Below are 22,905 nucleotides of genomic sequence, written 5' to 3' on the forward strand. Positions count from 1 at the left end.
TTTATAAATTCAACTATTATGTTCTCTTGTGGACTCATCTTTTATGTAAAATATCTTATTCAGGTCAGTACTAAATAAAAAATAACATGCATTTTGTACGATCCTTTTTATTTTGGTAAAATAATTAAAATGTTGCAGATTCTGCAAGGCATATGTAAACCTTTAACTTCAACTGTATATATACGCATAATGATCAAAAGTGACATAAAGACATTCATAATGTTACAAAAGATTAAAATAAATGCTGTTCTTTTGAAGTTTCTATTAATCAATGAAACCAGAAAAAATGATCATGGTTGGTTCAGTGGTGTTTTATATATATATATCATTTCATATCAACTTAATTAAAGCATTTTCATTTAATCTTGAATATCTTCCATTGCCAAAGAATACATTGTTAAATTATTCAAGTGCAAGGTCTTATGGGTATTCCACCACTGTATGATCACTTAATGTAGCCTGATCTTCTTATTTTTTATTTTATTTTTTACAGACAGAAAATGCACTGCAAATGCAACAGACACAGTACATACAATATTTTACAATATAAGTATAAATATAGTATATTCTCATAACAAATGAATTACTATATTATTATTTTACAGTCTAATATCACCCGAACAGATATGAAGACACAAACGTTGCATATGGGATTACAGGAAATGACTGAAGATGCTGCTGGGATTGAAGCTTGTTTCAAATCTCTCATCTCACCACAGAAGGGGGTGCGTATGTTTTTGGGGTTGCTGCTTTTGGCTGACTTTCACCCGACAAAGCGCACACACAAACATCACATTGCAACGGGGGTCCCAGGGCACCTAATTACTGCCAGCTCATTTCGACATGTAGCAGACAGTCATAGACACCCCTCTAGAATCCCAGTGGGCTCCCACCTCCCTTGGACCCCACTGTTACCCCGCCCCCCATGCTGAGACAGCACCTACGGCATCAGAAACACCGGTGCATCATGGGTGGGTGCGTATGAAGATGTTTGACTCAAGTATGGCGGTCTAAAGCCGGCATGTTTTAAATTTGGCTTCCTTAGATCCACGTGAGTAATGCGACAGCTGGACAGGGTCTCTGAACTGTTTTTCAGCAGCAGGGTCTCATGAATTTTGTCATCGCTCACTACCTAGACAGTGTGCTAACCCTAGATCGGTAGTCCATGATGGGCCAGCTGCCCCTGGCAGCCGTTTTGTCCCTCCAGGGCGCTGGAGATTTTGTCAGGATGACAAAGAGGGTAGCAGCAGGCAGAGATATAGACTCTCGGAGCTGTGGTTAAGGATCAGTAAATGTGGCATTGAAAATGGGACAGAACTGATAACAACATTAAAGAGGGGGACAGGTTAAAAAAAAAAAGAAGGATGAGGAGGAAAGAAGATAAACAGGGCATCTTAATAGCCTCATTATCCTTTAGGCAGGAGGAAAATGATTGGTTAAATGGGCACAGGCGAGTTCTGATTGGACAGGCTCTTCTGTAATGTCACCAACATGCACAATGGTTCATCACTTGCTTTAATCGGATGATTGCTTCTTAATGATGGGCCTAATTGAACTGAGATAAATAAGCGATAGTACACAAGTGTATGAAAATTCAGCTAGTATGCACTCTAATGAGTATTTACTACAAGAAGTATGCTCTAAACAAGATTAAATCAGATTAAATTACATGTATCTCCAGTAAGTATGCACTACAATAAAAATGCACTCCAAGTGTGCACTATAAAACATGTCTTCAGCTAGTATGTGATTCAATAAGAATGCACTTTGAGTATTAAAATTTAACTAGTATGCACTACAAGTATGCATCAAACAAAACTAATTCTATTAAAATCACTACAACTAGAGTAATTATCAGCCTGTACTACAACAATCATGTTTAAATAAGTGTGCACTACGAAAGGTTTGCACTGCTAGTAGTATACATTACACAAATATGTAGCAAGCATACACCAAAAGAAATAACTAGTTTACATTACACATATCTCCAGTAAGAATGCACTACAATAAGTGTGCACTCCAAGTGTGCACTATAAAACATATGGACTTCAGAATGCACTATTTGTATGAAATTCAACTGGCATGCACTACAAGAAGTAAGCATCAAAGAAAACTAATTCCATTAAATAGCACTACAACTAATCTTCAACCAGTACTACAACTATCATGTGTTTAAACAAGTATGCACTACAAGAAGTATTTCAACCAGTATGCACTAAGTATGCAAGAAGTAAGCATCAAACTAAACTAATTCCATTAAATAGCACTACGACTAATCTTCAACCAGTACTACAACAATCATGTTTAAACAAGTATGCACTACAAGATGAATGCACTACAAGAAGTATTTCAGCTAGTATGCGTTTTGCAAATATGCACCTCAGCTAAGTGTAAGAAATGGATTTCAAATCGTTAATAAGTGACACTTCAATAAGTATACACTTCAACTAGTATGCACTACAATAAGTATGCACTCTAACTAGTATGCACTACAAGTATGTTTCTTTCAAACAAAACTAATCCTAAATAGCACTACAACTAGAGTAATCTTAAACCAGTACTACAACATTCATGTTTAAACAAGTATGCACTACAAGTAAAATTTTAACTAGTATCCATTTTGCAAATATGCACTTCAGCTCATATAAGAAATTAACTTCAAATTGTTTACAATAACTGGCACTCCAGTAGGTAAACACTTCAAATAGTATGCACTACAATGAGTATGCACTCCAACTAGTATGCATATAAGTATGCTTCAAACAAGACTAATTCCATTAAATAGCACTACAACTTGAGTAATCTTCAACCAGTACTAAAACCATGATGTTTAAACAAGTATGCACTACAAGAGGTATTCATTTCAACTAGTATGCATTATGCAAATATGCACTTCAGCTAGTACAAGAAATGGACTTCAAACTGTTTACAATAACGGGGACTCCAGTAAGTATACACATCTAGTATGCACAACAATAAATATGCACTCCTACTAGCATTATGCATTATAAAAAGTATGTGCTTCAAAATGTATCCATTTTTGTAAGAATGCAATATAACAAGTATGAAATTTATCCAGTGTGTACTTCTTTATGCAATATAAGAAGTATGCTCTAAACAAGTCCAACAGAAATCACAATTACTGTGATCTTCAACCAGTACTACAACATGCATGTTTCAACAAGTAAACACTATAAGTGACATGCACTTCAAATAGTATGAACTATAAAAAGTAAGGGCTTCAAAAAGTGTCCACTTTCAGAAGAATGCAATATAACAAGTATGAAATGTATCCAGTATGTACTTCTGAGCATGCACTACAAGAAATATGCTCTAAACAATTCCAACTAAAAACACTACAACTACTGTAAACTTTAACCAGTACTACAACATGCATGTGTTTTTACAAGTACACACTTTAAGAGGTATGTATTACTAGAAGTATGCACTTCAAATCCACTGTAAAAAGTATGTGCTTCTACAAGTGTGCACTGCACACAAGGTACACAAGCCTCTTTCCCTGTGCTGGGTTTAAGATGAATGAGTCTGGATGGCCTACTTCCTAAGAAAGGGTGTTTCTTCTCAAGGCAAAGTCTACATTTCAGTCTTGACTATACATAGGATGTGACGTCCCCCCAACAGGACTGTCCCATTATTCGCACAAGCAAAGGAGATTAATGATTCTGTAGAGGACATGGACAGGGAGGTAGTGCTGTTTACTTATGCCTGACAAGTACGCTCTCAGCAGTGTGCGGTGCATCAGTGGAGGTCTGCCTTCAAAGTAGAGCGGCTGTCTGAGAATTCATCATGACATTTGACAGGTCACTTCTGGCAATAGAAGAATAGGAGAAAGCATGCAACCTCTGTTGGTGCACCAACTGAACTTAATCTAACTTGAATTATGAAGAAACAATTAAACAAAAGTGTAGTACATACTAGTTGAAGTGCTTATATTGGAGTGCAACTTGTTGTAATGTAAACTTTCTGAAGTCTATTCAGTGTTTACCAGCTGAAGCACATGTCAGTGCAATGCACGCTAGTTGAAATGAATACTTCTAGTGGTGCATACCTCTTGTAGTGCATACTTGTTTAAACACATGCTTGTTGTAGTACCAGTTAAAGATCACTCTTATTGTAGTGCATTCTGTTGGAATGAATAATGTTTTGAGCATACTTCTTGTGGTGCATACTAACTGAAATGCATGCTAGCAGAATTTCAAATGCATTACAGTTAGGGCTGGGCGATATGGCTGAAAACTATATCACGATATCAGTGTTTCATATCGGTCGATATCGATAATTATTGATTTTTTTTTATGACCCATTTAAAATAAGGACCAGGAGAAAAATATATTACATTCAAACATTTTTATTTTAAACTTAACCTTCCTCTGATCATAATCCCCTCATTTATTAAGACATAAATCTCAACAACACTGGAAAACTTAAATAATTAAAATGTAAACATAAGTCTAAAGTCACAATATACACTTAATTATCTCTTAATGCTCAATTCAAACCCCATTCATTGTCGATGAAGTGAATGGTCAAGCTAATGTATGGCTCAGAAGTACGGCTTGACCACAGGTCAGAGGTTGTTGCAAAGTACTTGGCTGATAATATTTATTGCTGCACAGATTGCTGGTTGCCAGTAGCCAACATTACTTCTTTCCCAGTACTTTAGCCTACTTAGTGTAATAACAAAAACATTTATTTCAGTGAAAAAATAAGTCCAAACCTTTCAAGATTTTGAACAATAGGGCCCTACAATCTTTTGCTTTTTTCAGAAATTCTTGTTTTCATTTTTCTGATAATCAAATGAAAGCAAAATCACTGATTTATTTTTTTTTAAATAAAAATAAAAGGAGCTTTACTGTTAAAATTAATACATAGAAGAAAAATTATATTCAGTTAAAAAAAGGTTTAATAATAATAGTATTTTTTCAACAATTAAGTGGTGACTCTTTTTTATATAATTTTTTTTATCATATATATTGTTTTATGTAAATTATTTAAATGTGAACATATAAACACCTACATTATACTGTACAAAGTAATACAAGACTAATATTGTTTTGTTACACGTTAAACCGCACTTTTATTTTGACAGGTTGCCGTGAAGTTTCAGTGTGTAATACAGTATGAATGATGCTAGTTTCACTAATGAAACGGTAAAATTGACAAAAAGTGACACTCACAGCAGCTTTGTATTTATTGAAGTTTGTCTGTTCATGTGAGATGCAAAGGCCAAAAATTAGCGGGAGCGTCACGTGTGCAGTATGCGTGTAGTGAAAATAAAACGCGTCTCCTCCATTCATACATATAGAGGCAAACGGAACATGATTCGTATTGAAACGATCTTTTTGCATTTCAGTTTTCACAGACACTAGTCCATATCACGATCTGAATTAATTAACAGACCAACTTTTGATTTATTGGTCCAAAAATCGACGAATTCCGCGGCATTCCGCCCTATAGTAAAGTCCGTTTTTATGAATGGAGTCCGCGATCCCGTCTGTGAGGAGACATTGTAAACGCGCGATCATGTAGAGACAGAAATCAAATGCCGTCGTGTAAATAAGATTAATAACATAAGGCGATTTAGTTTGTTTAATACAACAACAAGGACCCGTTCTGTAGGAAAGATAACCTTAACTTCTATTGTGATCTGGCGCTATATTGAAAATAAAATTAACTGGACGTTAAAGGGGGGCTGGGCGGGCCGACGAAGAATACAAAATATCGAACGTTTTATCGAACATATTTTTTATTGATATCGATCTCTTGTCTATCGCGATATATATCGTTATCGTTTTATCGCCCAGCCCTAATTACAGTGCATTCTTATTGAAGCACATACTAACATACTAAGTGCATTTGTGTGCATACTTATAAGAAAGCAACATGTAATTTGAAATATATGTAATTATAGTGTATACTAGCTAAAAGACATATTTGTGTAATGCATGCTAGTTGAAACATACTTCTAGTAGTTCATACCTCTTGTAGTGCATACTTATTTAAACACATGCTTGATATAGTACCAATTGATGACCACCAAATGTTGTGCATTCTGTTGGAATGAATCCTGTTTAGAGCATACTTCTTGTAGTGCACACTCACTGAAATGCATGCTAGCAGAATTTCATACGCATTATAGTGCATTATTATTAAAGCACATACTGGCATACTAAGTCCACATGTGTGCATACTTTAGTTGTAGTTTATATGTCTTGTACTGCATTCTGGTTAGATTCGCATACTTCTTGTAGTTCATATTTACTGACATGCATACTATCTGAATTTCATACTCATATTGGATTCTCATTAAAGTGCATACTATCATACTAAGTTCATGTTTTATTGTGTACAGTTTTTGAAAAATACTTTTTCTGTTGCATACTAGCTGAAGTGCATACTTATCAGAGAGCAATTTGCATTATATACTATTTGAAGCCCATTATTACAGTGTATACCAGCTATTTGCGTAATGAATACTAGTTGGGGGCAGTTGTGGCCTAATGGTTAGAAAATCTGACTTAACTGTAACCCGAGAGTTCACAGGTTCGAAACTCCAGCAGTACCAGCAGGAGTTGTTTAGAATACTTCTTGTAGTGCATACTCGTTGAAGTACATACTGGCTGAAAATATGAAAGTTTGGTCCACTTACCCACAGGGGAGCTTCGAGGAGGGGGTAGCAGGGAGCGGCGTGTGGGTGCAGGAGTGTTGGGGGGTTGAGGGGTGCTGCGGCAGGGTGCTCGGGATCCATCTCCAGGAGGTGATGTGGTGACACGGTGAAGAGGTGGCGGCTCATCATTTACACTGTTGGGACCTGAAAATCACCCAAAACGAGCCAAACTTAATTATAAACCCAACAAAAATACAGCACATTTGCACAACTCAATGTTAGTTTGCTATGAAATACTCTAAATGTGGCTCGGTTGAATTGCATATAATTCATTGTGCATCACACAGTAGTCCAGACACTGAATACTGCGGGTCATTGTCTAGCTCCCTGATTTACTGTATATGCTTAATAAGACTGCATTCACCTCGCTTGGTTTATATCTGAGCACATTATTCATCATCTTTGGTGGATGAGAATTCATCTAACTGCTCATTGACCCCACAACTGAACCCAGACCAGTCGTTCATCCCACTCTATGCTTGATCAATAAGATGCTTGGCTCAATAAGACCGAACGCTGCAATAAAACGAGAATTGCTTGCCATGTGAAAGAAAAAAACTCAAGATATAGCATCTATTCAACGAGCCATTACCGATTTCACAAATCACATAGGTACTTTTATATAACGGGTCCTTTGAAAGACACTTTCCTTTCAACTTTAGCTTGCTTTCAGACTGTAAAGCGACACCATTCTCGGGAGCCTGTATAGAGCGTTGCTCTGGCGCTGTTATCACTCTGATTTATGAAGTGCTGAGAGAGGATTCCACGAACAGAAAAGAGCAGACAGATGCAGAAATGCTGACAGTACACTGTCATAAGTGCTTTTAAATACCATATTTTATAACTCCCATGTAACCTGAGGAGACATTTAGAGACAGCAGTCGACAACTGCCATTAATTCAAAGAGATTTTGTCAGCATGAGGGCATTAAACACAGCTACACTAACAGAATCACTTATTCTCATTTATGGTAAGACTATACTGTGGTAAATGCAGTTTGAGGGTGGTCTGATAAGGGTAAAGATCTGGGACGAAGTTTGGGCTGCAAAGATGGAGCTTCGGAAACGGTAGGAAGTGCCACACAGTCCTCTAACTCTCGCAGCAGGAGAGCAGCTGAGAGATGCGTTTGATTGGCTGCTGGGAAATAAACCTCAATGCTCATTGGTGGATTTTCTCCTAAATCTCTGTGAGAACCAGTTAACTGCCTGCATTGTGTGGAACTGGGTTAGTAGCACAGAGACTCAATCCTTAAGATTTTTTCCAGTTTCATCAGCGCTCTGGATTTACATAATCACCCAAATTATGGGAGCATTACACTTGTGTGGGTTGGATCACATTGAGCACCTAAAATATCTACGGTTAAAAGTCTGTAGAAAGCATCACATTCTATAAACATCGCTTTTCATGAACAAGGTACAAAATTTGGTTTTAAATGTAGAAATAAAAATAAGTGAATAAATTGAAATAAGTTTGAAAAAAAAAACCAACAACTTTAAAATGTATTTATTAAATTTATCATATATTTTCTGCAGGTTTTTGAAGTTTGCAACTTCATTACAAAATTTGGAACAATTATTTGATTTTGTTATTTTAATCTCCAGAATTGCACATTAAATAAATATTACATTTAAATAAAATTATATTCCTCACATATAAAAAATATGAAATATGAAAAAATATGAAAAAAAAATTATTAAACCAAAAAAATCAGGTTGCTAGATTTAGCCTAAATGAACAGTTCATATGTCCTATAAATTACAACTCCTATAAAATAAAATAAAATAAAATAAAATAAAATAAAATAAAATAAAATAAAATAAAATAAAATAAAATAAAATAAAATAAAATAAAATAAAATAAAATACTCCGGTAACACATCAGTGTCTGAGTTTAATAAATGCAGTCAACTTCTATCTAATATTCTATAAAACATCTATAGTTAAAAGTCTGTTGAAAGCATTACATTCTATATGCATTTGGATTTAAATTTTGTAATAAAAATAAGTAAATAAACTGAAATAAATACTTTCTATTAAAAGTATATTTATTTAATTTATAATATATTTTCTGCAGGTGTTTAAAGTTTGCAACTCCATTACAAAATTTGGAAAAATTATTTGATTTGATTATTTAATGTCCAAAATTTTACATTAATATTACATAAATAATAAATAATTATTTATTACATAAATAATATTACATAAATATTATATCTAAATAAAATAACATTTCTCACATACAAAAAAATAAATGAATTGATTTATTAAAACAATTAATTAATAAAATAAATTAATTAAAGGAAATAAAACAGGTTAAATAAATAAATAAAATAAATAAAAGGTTGCAAGTTGCAAGATTTAGCCTAAATTAATAATTTATATGTCCTCCTATTAAAAAAATAAATAAATAAAATAAAATAAATCTTTGAATTTATAAATATATTTTCTGAATGTTTAAAATTCTAATTCGAAAATATCTACAGTTAAAAGTATGTAGAAAGCATAAAATTATTATTACAAATAAATAAATACACTTAAATAAATACAAAAAACTAATACAAAATTTAAAATATATTTATGCAATTTATCATACATTTACCTCAGGTCTGTAAAATTTGCAACAAAATTTGGAAAATGTATTTGCTTTTGTTATTTTAATGTCCAGAATTGAATAATGCAGTAAATACATTTAATTAAATAATTAATTAATAAAAGACATTAATAAAAGAGAATAAATGAAAAAAAAAATAACAGGTTGCAAGATTTAGCCTAAATTAATAGTTCATATGTCCTATAAATTAAAAATAAATTTGAAATAATAATAAAATAAATAATATAATAAAATAAAATAAATAAATAATAAAATAAAATAATGACTTTAGTAACACAACAATGCTTGAGTTTGATAAATGCAGTCAACAGTAAAACAAATGTTTTATTTGAATTCATAATTATATTTTCTAAATGTTTAAAATTCTATCTGTGACATAAATAACTGGCAGTGCATTGTAGTGACACAGCATTACAGGATTTACATTCTGATTTATGATGGGATTTAGCTTCTCTCTCTCTAGTTCACTGAGCATTTCCATTCACACACGCAGCAGTATTTGCACATATTGAACCCAACAATTATCTGCAGGTGTGTTATTATGCTGTTCTAGTGTTGACTAATATGTTTGTAATTAAGGAAAATCTCAAATGAATTTGATTTAAATGTTTGTTTAGTTTAGCAAAAAATACAATTGGCCAGTAAACACTGGCAAAAATGGAACAAATTAACTAAGATCACATTAGTCTTTCTTATGAAAAAATTTAAGCTTTATAAAATAAAAAACACACATACACACAGAGATTTAAAGTCCTGGAAATACACTGAAGCAACTCACACATGATGAATTTAAACTGCTGCTGACATTTTGATCCTAATGAAGACAAATCCTCAGCCAACGTGAGTAATAAAAATACACAATTCAGTTTGAGCTGAATAATTTATCATACAATGCACCAGAAGGGAATGCAAAAATAATAGAAGACTAATTTAATGCAGTGCTAGTGTGGATAAAATTCAGCTTGTGAAGCACGCAGAACCAAACAATCAGCAATTCTTCTCTGGTCTTCTGGCCAATAGAGACATATGTAATGCGACAGGACAAGAAAGCAAAGAAAGTATTTTAAAAAGAGAAGGAAGAAAACATTGTGTCTATAAAGAAGAGAGGATAGGAATGCACCCCACGTTGAGCGCTGCTATTAGAGAAATAAATGATAGGCTGGGGAGGAGATAAAAGAAGGGCTAGTTGGTTAAATCACTGCTGACAAGACCACTAGAGAGAAAGACAGAAATAGAAGTGAAAATAGAAAGCAAAGGGATGCAAACAGAATGAAAATATCTGTGAGCAAGGAGCTCACCTTAAGGATGGCATGCCTGGCATGGAAATGTGATGGGAGCAGATGTTATTCCACCACAGATGGTTATTTCCCATCTCCCAACATTTAGATGGCACAGAGAGAGAATCAGAATGAAAAATCAGGCCCGGTGAACACAGCAGTGGCCCATTAAGAGATGGAGCTTGCAATGCATTATTAAGCACAGAGCATCAGAGGTGCTCCTGAGGATGTTGGAAAGTAAACATTATGCAAATCCAGCCCCTCCACACACAGCCACATGTCAGGACGGGTGCCACCTCAGTACTAATACCATAAGGACCTGAGAAATACTGATTCACTGATCAGCACTGCTTGCAGGAAGTTGACAGATGGTCCAAAATGAACAACAAAACTAATATTTTAAGTAGCGTGCACTAAAACATTCAGAAATCATGCAATGTGCACTAGGTAGTCCACTATACCTACAGTAGGAGAGTACTAGTATCAAAAATAGTGTGCAGTAGGACATTAGGTAGTGTGCACTGTATTGTAATATGGTACAAAATATTGTGCACTAAAACACTAGCATATTAGGTAGTGTGCTCTACAGAACACTTTACTAGTATACAATTAGAGTGCAGCAGGACATTAGGTAGTGTGCACTAGGTAGTACAGTAGAGTATGAAATCAAAGTGGCATGCCGTAAAGAATATCTAGTGTGCACTAGATAGTGTAGTACAAGTAAAGTACTAAAGTAAGTATTGTACACTAAAATTTAGCATATTATGTACTGTGCTCTAAATAGTGCAGTATTAATATACAAAATGCAGTGTGCACTGATAGTGTATGTAGTGTACACTAGACAGTAATACAGTACTAAGTAGTAGTACACTTGGTAGTGTGCACACAGGAAAGTACTGTATTACGGTGCGAATGCATAAAGTATTGTGCACTTAAACACAAGCATATTAGGTAGTGTGCTACAAGTACTAGTACACTGGGAAGTGTGCACACAGGACATTATAAAGTGTGCACTAAGTATTGTAGTACGGTGTGATAGCACAAAGTATTGTGTACTAAAACAAGCATATTAGGTAGTGTGCTCTATGTAATACAGTATTAATACATAAATTGTAGTGTGCACAAGGTAGTGTAGTATTCACAAGGTAAAGCAAGATAATGTAATGTGCATTAAGTAGTGTAGTACGATGCGACTGCACAAAGTATTGTGCACTAAAACACTAGCAGATTAGGTAAATTGTATATTAAAGTATAAATTGTACATTAAAGTACTAGTTTTGTAGTAAAGTACTAAAGTATTGTGCACTGAAACTCTAGCATATTACGTACTGTGCTCTACAGTACATAGTGCAGTATTAATAGACAAAATGCAGTGTGCACTAGGTAGCAAACTGTTCACAAACTCGTATGCATTAAAAAGTACCATTACTATGTAGTGTACACTAGACAGTGTACTACAAGTAGTAGTACACTTGGTAGTGTGCACACAGGAAATTACAAAATGTGCACTAAGTACTGTATTACGGTGCAAATGCATAAAGTATTGTGCACTAAAACACAGGCATATTAGGTCATAATACTATATTAAGATATCCAGTGAAATGCAGCAATGAGTACGAAGTCACAAAGTGGTATGCAATAAATTAAATCATGTTAAGTGTGCACTAGATAGTGTAGATACAAAGTATTGTGCAGTAAAACACTAGCATATTAGGTAATGTGCTCTGCAGAACACAGTACTAGTACAAAAGTAGTTTGCAGCAGGACATTAGGTAGTGTACACTAGGTAGTACAGTAGAGTATGAAATCAAAGTGGCATGCCGTAAAGAATATCTAGTGTGCACTAGATAGTGTAGTACAAGTAAAGTACTAAAGTAAGTATTGTACACTAAAATTTAGCATATTATGTACTGTGCTCTAAATAGTGCAGTATTAATATACAAAATGCAGTGTGCACTGATAGTGTATGTAGTGTACACTAGACAGTAATACAGTACTAAGTAGTAGTACACTTGGTAGTGTGCACACAGGAAAGTACTGTATTACGGTGCGAATGCATAAAGTATTGTGCACTTAAACACAAGCATATTAGGTAGTGTGCTACAAGTACTAGTACACTGGGAAGTGTGCACACAGGACATTATAAAGTGTGCACTAAGTATTGTAGTACGGTGTGATAGCACAAAGTATTGTGTACTAAAACAAGCATATTAGGTAGTGTGCTCTATGTAATACAGTATTAATACATAAATTGTAGTGTGCACAAGGTAGTGTAGTATTCACAAGGTAAAGCAAGATAATGTAATGTGCATTAAGTAGTGTAGTACGATGCGACTGCACAAAGTATTGTGCACTAAAACACTAGCAGATTAGGTAAATTGTATATTAAAGTATAAATTGTACATTAAAGTACTAGTTTTGTAGTAAAGTACTAAAGTATTGTGCACTGAAACTCTAGCATATTACGTACTGTGCTCTACAGTACATAGTGCAGTATTAATAGACAAAATGCAGTGTGCACTAGGTAGCAAACTGTTCACAAACTCGTATGCATTAAAAAGTACCATTACTATGTAGTGTACACTAGACAGTGTACTACAAGTAGTAGTACACTTGGTAGTGTGCACACAGGAAATTACAAAATGTGCACTAAGTACTGTATTACGGTGCAAATGCATAAAGTATTGTGCACTAAAACACAGGCATATTAGGTCATAATACTATATTAAGATATCCAGTGAAATGCAGCAATGAGTACGAAGTCACAAAGTGGTATGCAATAAATTAAATCATGTTAAGTGTGCACTAGATAGTGTAGATACAAAGTATTGTGCAGTAAAACACTAGCATATTAGGTAATGTGCTCTGCAGAACACAGTACTAGTACAAAAGTAGTTTGCAGCAGGACATTAGGTAGTGTACACTAGGTAGTACAGTAGAGTATGAAATCAAAGTGGCATGCCGTAAAGAATATCTAGTGTGCACTAGATAGTGTAGTACAAGTAAAGTACTAAAGTAAGTATTGTACACTAAAATTTAGCATATTATGTACTGTGCTCTAAATAGTGCAGTATTAATATACAAAATGCAGTGTGCACTGATAGTGTATGTAGTGTACACTAGACAGTAATACAGTACTAAGTAGTAGTACACTTGGTAGTGTGCACACAGGAAAGTACTGTATTACGGTGCGAATGCATAAAGTATTGTGCACTTAAACACAAGCATATTAGGTAGTGTGCTACAAGTACTAGTACACTGGGAAGTGTGCACACAGGACATTATAAAGTGTGCACTAAGTATTGTAGTACGGTGTGATAGCACAAAGTATTGTGTACTAAAACAAGCATATTAGGTAGTGTGCTCTATGTAATACAGTATTAATACATAAATTGTAGTGTGCACAAGGTAGTGTAGTATTCACAAGGTAAAGCAAGATAATGTAATGTGCATTAAGTAGTGTAGTACGATGCGACTGCACAAAGTATTGTGCACTAAAACACTAGCAGATTAGGTAAATTGTATATTAAAGTATAAATTGTACATTAAAGTACTAGTTTTGTAGTAAAGTACTAAAGTATTGTGCACTGAAACTCTAGCATATTACGTACTGTGCTCTACAGTACATAGTGCAGTATTAATAGACAAAATGCAGTGTGCACTAGGTAGCAAACTGTTCACAAACTCGTATGCATTAAAAAGTACCATTACTATGTAGTGTACACTAGACAGTGTACTACAAGTAGTAGTACACTTGGTAGTGTGCACACAGGAAATTACAAAATGTGCACTAAGTACTGTATTACGGTGCAAATGCATAAAGTATTTTGCACTAAAACACAGGCATATTAGGTCATAATACTATATTAAGATATCCAGTGAAATGCAGCAATGAGTACGAAGTCACAAGTGGTATGCAATAAATTATATCATGTTAAGTGTGCAATAGATAGTGTAGTACAAAACTAGTGCATTAAAGTACTAGTTTTATAGTACTAAAGTAAGTATTGTGCACTAAAACTAGCATATTACATACTGTGCTCTGCATAGTACGGTATTAATACACACAATGTAGTGTGCACTAGGTAGTGTATTACAAGTACTAGTAAACTGGGAAGTGCGCACACAGGAAATTATAAAGTGTGCACTAAATATTGTGCACTAAGTGTGCACATAGGAAATTATTAAATGTGCACATGCATATAATACAGTATTAATACATAAATTTTTGTGTGCACTAGGTAGTGTAGTGTTCACTAGGTAGTCAATTGTTCTATGCTCTACACACAATGTAGTTTGCACTAGGTAGTATAGTGTGCACTTGGTATTATAGTGTTCACGTTTGCATTTAAAAATGTACCACATTATGTAGTGTGCACTTAATAGTGAATTACAAGTACTAGTACACCTGGTAGTGTGCACACAGTAAATGACATAACATGGACGAAGTAGTGTAGTACCTTGCAAGAACTAAAATACAAGCATATTAGGTAGTGTGCTCTACATAATACAGACTTAATAAACAAAAGGTAGTGTGCACGAGGCAGCATAGTGTTCACAAGACAAGGCAAGATAATGTAACATGCACGAAGCTACAATACACACTATTGAAGGTTAATGTATTTAATTAAGAAAAAGAGTCAAAATGGAGAGACTGGAATAGCAGAAGATACAGCACTAAACAGGCCTAGCAGAGCTCTGAGAAACACACTCTCTCTTGCTCTCTCTGTGGGAGGCTTAAGAGGGATAACGGAAACGGAAGCTGGCTGAAACAGAGAACTGGAGATAGCTTGGGATTTTGAGGAAGAAAAGCCTAGTCTGACTCTTCATCCACAGAAAAAAAAATCCCATAAAAGCTTTTAGGGAAATACACAGAATGGGATTAAGACGTGAGGTAATCAGAACAACATTATCAAGCTCATGTGAGTTTAGCAAAGAGGAGCTCGCAGGTCAGTGCTAATGCGCTAATGCAGGCAGTTACATGTAATACTGCCATACAAAATCATCACTTGGTCATTAATAAATTAATACTTAGTAGCTAGTTCAAGGCCGCATACATCAGAACCTGACCTATCTAAGCTCGTCTTTATACAGCACAGCTGCGTAATGTGAAAACAAGAGGATACAGACAAGCCCATATGGATAAAAATAGAGAAAAAGTTCATTAGCATCTCTCTGCGCAGCAGGATCATCCAGAGCTCAGCGGTTTGGTGAGTGTGTGAGTCAGCAGTACCCAGAGCACAGACTGCCCAACGTGAAATCTGACAGCCACAGAGATGCGAGATTTAGAAGTACACTCACTACACATACCAATAAGACAAAGACGCAACAAACCTGTAGTGAAACAGTGTATACTTCAGTGTGTGAGAATGTTCCTGTGTGTGTAAGTGTGCATGTTTGCTGTGGTGCGTTTGTGTGAGGAACCATCTGTTCTCAGCAGTGTGCGTGAGTCAGAGATGGGCTGGAGCGATGGCATCTGTGCTCTCACACCTCCCCCCCTCTTCACCTCTCCTCACTTCCTATTCTCAGTCCCTTTTCTCACATTTTCAACTCTTTCTGTTCTTCCCTGTGTTTTCCTTACAGACTACACAGTGTAGTGTGCACTAGATAGTGTGTACTACAATGTGGAACAATAGGTTGTGAACTAGAAGTGTGTTTTAATTAAATACTATGTATTAAATTATGAGACATATGAGATATAATGTGTTAGTAAAAATAATAGTACACGACAGGGGCCATGACAGGAGAAATCAAATTTGCCTTGATCTTTTGGCATATAAGAGGTTATTTATTTATTTATTTATTTATTTATTTATTTATTTAATCAAGCTCCAAAAATAGCTTGTTTGGATCTGAAGTGCCAGGTGACACAGGCACAAACATTTGCATAAACACTGCCTCCAGAGCAAAGCATCGACTAATATCTTATTTTATTCTCACCATAGGCCCCGCCCACTGGTGTTCAGTAGCTTAAAGGTTGTATCAGCAAATGTTTCCTACTGGTGCAGGGATGTGAGGGAGGCGGAGCGAAAGTCCACAACACCAAACCCCTGACGGTGATTGGTTGGAACACTGTTTGTTTTTCTGTGGAATAGTTGATAGCACCGATTGTTTTTTTGGCATATCTCGGACCCTAGGCTGACCAGAGAGATGCGTTTCTTTTACAGTCGATTTATGGGGCAGGCAGCAAGCGGATCGTGAAGAAAGGTCAGCTGAATTTGACACTTTATGTTTCAGGCTTGAAATCGCTGATACAACCTTTAATGCCTGATCACTTGAATACGCTGAATGTAAGTGTCACGTTGCATCAGAAGCAAATAGAAATTACAATCTGCCGGTATTTTGTCTATACTGTATACAGTATACAGATGCGAGTTCACTTTCTCACACAGTCCACAAGCTTAAATCTGTCGTCAGTAGGACAAATGGAGTCTTTGTACAGCTATCAAGGATCCCAGCGTAAGGAACAAGTGGATAGTTTATTTTTAATGGCATCCCGGTGCATGTCCGAGGATTGATCAGAGCATTTTGTTTTGTAAACGAGGCACGGTGTCATGGAGAGTTCACAAAGAAACATTTGTTGAAAGATGAAGCTCTAACACTTACATGCAATAGCGAGGGGCGTTGATACTGTTTCCTATGCACACACCCCTTAAAAACAGGTCGTTTTAGATAGAGTGTTGAAAATAATTATTTTTTCCAATTTTTCTTTTTTTTTTTGTGCAAAAAAAACTTTATTAACATTATAAGTAAACCTCAAGGAACATATCAAAATAATAAAATAATCCATGTCATGACCTCTTTAAAAAATTGTATGCAAATGGTGCTTGGATATTTTACTTTTATAATACATACTTTTTTTTGAAGTATTGCTTGTTCTAATCTATAACACTGATTTACTACCACCAGTAATTTTTAACTAAAACAAAAAGTATTATAAAATAACTTTCTGTAATTTTAATAAAGCTGAATAAAGAAAATCTAAATATTAGATAATAAAACGTAAGAAATTCTGCCTTTGCAACTGACTGAAATAAATGAGTTTCAGTTCAAGTATTAAAATTACCGAAAACAAATCAAATCGAAAATAAATTATTTAAACATACATAGACTACATACATGGATTTTAATAAAAAGCTAATAAAAATGACTAAATTACTAAACTTGAAAATATAAAAATAAAACCTAATATAAAATATTAATAAATACTGTAAATAATACTAAAACAACTGTAATAGTATTTTATCATTTATACACTACATTTTTAAAAATAAAGGTGCTTCACGATGCCATAGAAGAACCTTTTTTGTCTAAATGGTTCCATAAAAAAATCTTAACATCTGAAGAACCTTTTCTGTTTTACAAAAGGTTATTTGTGGCAAAAGAAGGTTCTTCAGATTATAAAAAGGTAAGAAAGAGATGTTTTTTTAAGGAACCTTGGACTGAATAGTACATTGTGGAACCAAAAATGGCACTTCTATGGCATCGCTGTGAATGTTTTTATTAACAATTTGAATTAGTTTTTATTTTTATATTTTTTCATTTTAGTTTAAGTTTAAATTATTTTCTCTAGAGTTTTTACCCTTCAGTTTTAGTTATTTTAGCCATTTACCAATGGAAATGAGAAATTTTATTTTGGCAGCTAGCTGAAGTAAAATAAATTTAAGCTTTTTATATTTTTATTCCAAGTAACAAAATGTTTTTTTTTATATATACTTCTAGTTTTACTGTAATAACCATGGATAGTATGAGTATGCAAACTGAGATGGAGCCAATATTATGTAGTGTGCAAATGGTGATATGCACTACAAAATGAACATTGATACATGTAACGTTCTACATAATTACTACAATTAATACTCTACCTCAAAACTAGAATAGGTAGTCTCTTATCAATTAATAAATGTGACACTGGACCACAAAACCAGTCTTAAGCAGCACAGGTATTTTTGTAGCAATAGCCAAAAATACATTGTATGGATCAAAATTATATTTTTTTTCTTTTATGGCAAAAATCATTAGGATATTAAGTAAAGATCATGTTCCATGAAGATATTTTGTGCATTTCCTACTATAAATATATAAAAAACGTAATTTTTGATTAGTAATATGCATTGCTAAGGACTTCATTTGAACACCTTTAAAGGCAATTTTCTCAATATTTCGATTTTATTTGCACCCTCAGATTCCAGATTTTTAAATAGTTGTATCTCAGCCAAATATTGTCCTATCCTTACAAAACTAGTGTACCTGGTAGTAGTTCAGCAGTCAGTGACTAGGCAGTGTGTATTACTTACCAATCCAAGCACACTAGACACACTAGACATTCCACTATAAAACCAAGTATATTCACTTCAACACATTCTTCCTCTCACTTTCTCCTCTCTCTTTTGTCAACAGCTGTGTAAGTGGTGCAAGTTCCCAAATGCAGAACACAATGCTGATCTCAGACAATATTCACACATGTTCTCCTCAGAGATTGTTCTCAGATTAATACCTGTCCAGGTGGGAGCTAGATGTTTTATAACTGACCTCGAGCACACATGCACTTGCATAAAAGGGATCTATAAACAGGTTCAGCCTAGCTGAAAAACCCTACATAAACCAGCTCAAGATTACTTGCTGGTTCAAGATGTTTCTTCAGCTTGAACATGAAATCTGTATCACGATCAAAGTTCTCATTCTTGGAAGTATGAAGAAAAACATCAGTATCACTATTAAAAGTTGCACGAATTTAGTGTATAGTACACTAGAACAGGCTCTGAACCCTTTCTATGAAAACAATGGCAGTCTATGAGATCAATATCGTTACAGAAAGAGTCTTGGAAGTCCAGACACAAATACACCACATCTAAGAAGGACAAGATCATACAAATGAAAATCAATACAAGCAGCATCACCCTGGCTGAAGGTCATTGTCTTTGCGTTATAGTGTAGGCATGTATATACTATATGTGACTGTGTCTGTAATCTCCTCCTTGTACTTTTGCTGTTGCGGGAAAGGTCACATCTGAAATGTTGGAGCTTGTTAGTGTGCCTCAAGTTAAAAGTGTTACTGCGCGCTGTATGAAATGCATTTTTTACAAGCATCTTAACTAGAACAACTTCAAACTTGCGACTTTCAGACTGTTCTAACTCGGGGAGATCTGAAATATCCCGGAGACCAGAGGATGAGTCGTGTTCAAGGAGCGACTGTCACTGAAGAAACCCCCTTCAGACAATAAACTGAGACTGAGATGAAGAAGAAAAAGAAAGAATTAAGAGTTTTTGGCATAATCCCGACAGGCTGCGGCATGAGATCGCATCCATCAATCCTGCATGCAAGCTGGGAGCTCACACCAACAAACTGACACTTAGCAATCTCCAAAGATAAATTACACACAGACAGATAAGAAAAATAAGAAAGGATAAAGAAGGATATGTTGCCCCAGACGGAGAGACGGATAAGAAATGTGATATTTGAAATAGCTGAAAACTGCATGTTTTATTGCGCTCTCTGAGAGTAAAGGTGGGACTGTGATCTCTCTATCTATAGAAACTCTGTCTGGGATTCTGTTAAGGTCAGACAATGCTGGGTTTCTCAGAAGCTCACAGTCAGAAGCCAACAGCTTCAAACGGAGTGTTGCCTTTCAGAGCAGTGGCTAATATAAGCCTGCTATTAGCTATTCGCTCCCAACTGATACAAAGAGGACAAAGTCAGAGACAAAGATAGACAAAAAGAGATGGATGTGTATAATTATCAATTGATTGTTGCTTTATTTGGTTCCACAGCAAAATCTGTTTAGAGCTTAGGGAAATACTTTAGAAATAAAAAAATACTTTATTTAAAAATGAACATTGCACTGTTTTTACTGTTCCATGAAGATATTTCCTACCATAAATATATCAAAACTTAATTTTTGATTAGTAATATTAGTATTACTATTTGGACAACTTTAAAGGCAATTTTCTCAACATTTAGATTTTTTTTGCACCCTCAGATTCCAGATTTTTAAATAGTTGTATCTCAGCCAAATATTGTCCTAACAATAACAAACCATATATAAGTTTTTCTTCCATTTGCATGCCTGTAACTCAAGAAGATATTTGATACTCTTTTAGATGTTGGGAATGAACGATGTAGGGCCTTGAAAATTAAGATTCTAAAAGAAAGGTTTATGAAGAACTAGAATCTAAAATCGTATTGTGATACCTTTAATACTTCTTGAGTTTTAGGCACACAAACTTTGGAAAAAGAATATTACTGGCACTCAGTTTGGTTTGTTCAATGCAGTTGTCTTGACAAAAATGTAACAAGGTAAATCTCCAGTTTTAACATTATTTGTTCTTCAGACATTCCTTTAAAAAAAAGGAAAAAAAAGTAAAAAAAAGAAGAAGAAGTAGTATCATATTTTTTTCAAACTGACCCACATTTGGCTTTTTGACATTGACGTTTTAACGTTTTACTCCTGGAGTCATATTAAAATTTTAATATCTCTGTAAGCGAATCTCATGGGGCATTAAAAATGAAGATGCCAAAAGGAAAGTTTGTCAAGACCTAATATCTAAAAGAGCATTAAGATATCTTTAATACATCTTGAGTTACAGGCATGCAAACTTTGGAGAAAACTTGAAAAGTGCTGTTTCCCCATTTTTGAATGGTCACCATTGGCACATAATGCAACAAAGATTGCTAAAGTCAACAGATTTTACTAATAGAACTACCATCTCTGTGTAAAAATAAGATAATGATGCTGCCATATTTCTGCAGTCATTTTTACCCCCCTGTAACTTGAATCTAAGGTGGAAATTGCCGTTTTGACCTCCCTCAACAAATTAGTGGATTACTCCGTAAACATTTAATGACATTGAATATTTTGGCTTTCATCACTATACATGTCCATCTTTCTTCAAAATAAATATTAGCAAAATCAAAAAGAGCTCAACAGTCCCAGTCTCTATTCACTTTCATTGTATGGAAAAGAGCTCCACTGAAGGAATAGTTGACCCAAAAATGAAAATTCTGTCATTAATTACTCACCCTCATGTCGTTCCAAACCTGTAAGACCTTTGTTCATCTTCGGATCACAAATTAAAATATTTTTGATGAAATCCGAGAGCTTTCCGACATTCCAAGACTAAGAAAGATAGTAAAGACATCATTAAAATAGTCCATGTGACATCAGTGGTAACTGTAATGTTATGAAGCTATGAGAAAACTTTTCGTATGAAACAAAACCCCTCAAAATAACGCCTTTATTCAACAATTTCTTTTCTTCCCTATCAGTTTTCGATGCAGTACCACAACGCTCTTACTCTTGTGAATGCACATTGATGACCGACATGGAATAGAAGAAATTGTTGAATAAAGTCGCTATTTTGTTTTATTTGTGCAGAAAAAAAGTATTCTCGTAGCTTCATAACATTATGGTTGAACCACTGATGTCACATGGACTATTTTATCTGTGTCCTTACTACCTTTTTGGTCCTTGAACGTGTCAGTTGCATTAGTGTCTATGCAGGGTCAGCCAGCTCTCAGATTTCATCAATAAATATCCAAATTTGTCTTAGGTTTGGAACGACATGAGAGTGAGTAATTAATGACAGAATTTTCATTTTTGGATTTCCTTTAACACTCCATCTAATATCTATTATTCCTCTCAATGTGAGAAAGTAAGTCAAACCGATTTGGGATGACATAAACCGACTAGAAAAAACAAATTCTATGTTAGTTTGTTTTTTGGCTCGACTATCCCTTTAAGAGTTTCCTCCATTATTTCAGAGAACATCAAGCCATGACATGAGACTAACAAAGTCCATGTGGCAGATCTCATCTCTTAAACATAACCAATTACTCTGCTGCCTCTACACAAGGATGAAAATAAGAGCCAAATATTGACTTGCCGCTCTACCTATCCAGAAGCTCAAACACTAATGACAGCTTAACAAGTCCAGTTGCATTTGCCGCCATCATTTACACTCTCCAATTCAGCCAATTACAAGTGGACTAGCCTCAATCAGTCAGACCTGAGAAATCGATCAACTGTCTGTGACGTCCGGTCCCGCAGGGAGGTCTCTGGTATCTACAAGAATCCTAAGTCAATATGTCACACTGATTCAACACCGAGCCTAAAGCAACAGTCGGTCATTGCACTGGTAACATATAGACGTACGTCCTGCAAATGCCCTTGTTTACCTAAGCGGACAGGTGGTCATGACACAGGGGGGAAAGGCTCTTCATAAAATTCATACACTTGTGTTACAGTACTCCACAGTGCTATTTACACACCCAAAGATCATTAATATCTGCTAACAATAGTCACATTCTTAGTCACAGCTAAAGCTGATCGT

The 22,905-nt window shown here is 34.8% G+C and overlaps 1 protein-coding gene across 2 annotated transcripts in view; it reads right to left on the minus strand.

Moving 5' to 3' along the window:
• Window positions 1-22,905, minus strand: part of mtus2a (microtubule associated tumor suppressor candidate 2a) — a 110,823-nt gene that overhangs the window by 22,397 nt on the left and 65,521 nt on the right. For both annotated transcript variants that reach the window (XM_073830065.1, XM_073830064.1), the window contains exon 5: window positions 6,671-6,832. In XM_073830065.1, the coding sequence (XP_073686166.1) occupies window positions 6,671-6,832 (162 nt within the window). The remainder of the gene's footprint in view (window positions 1-6,670; window positions 6,833-22,905) is intronic.

This window comes from Garra rufa, chromosome 23 (assembly GCF_049309525.1).
Source record: "Garra rufa chromosome 23, GarRuf1.0, whole genome shotgun sequence".
Classification (NCBI taxonomy): Eukaryota; Metazoa; Chordata; class Actinopteri; order Cypriniformes; family Cyprinidae; genus Garra; species Garra rufa.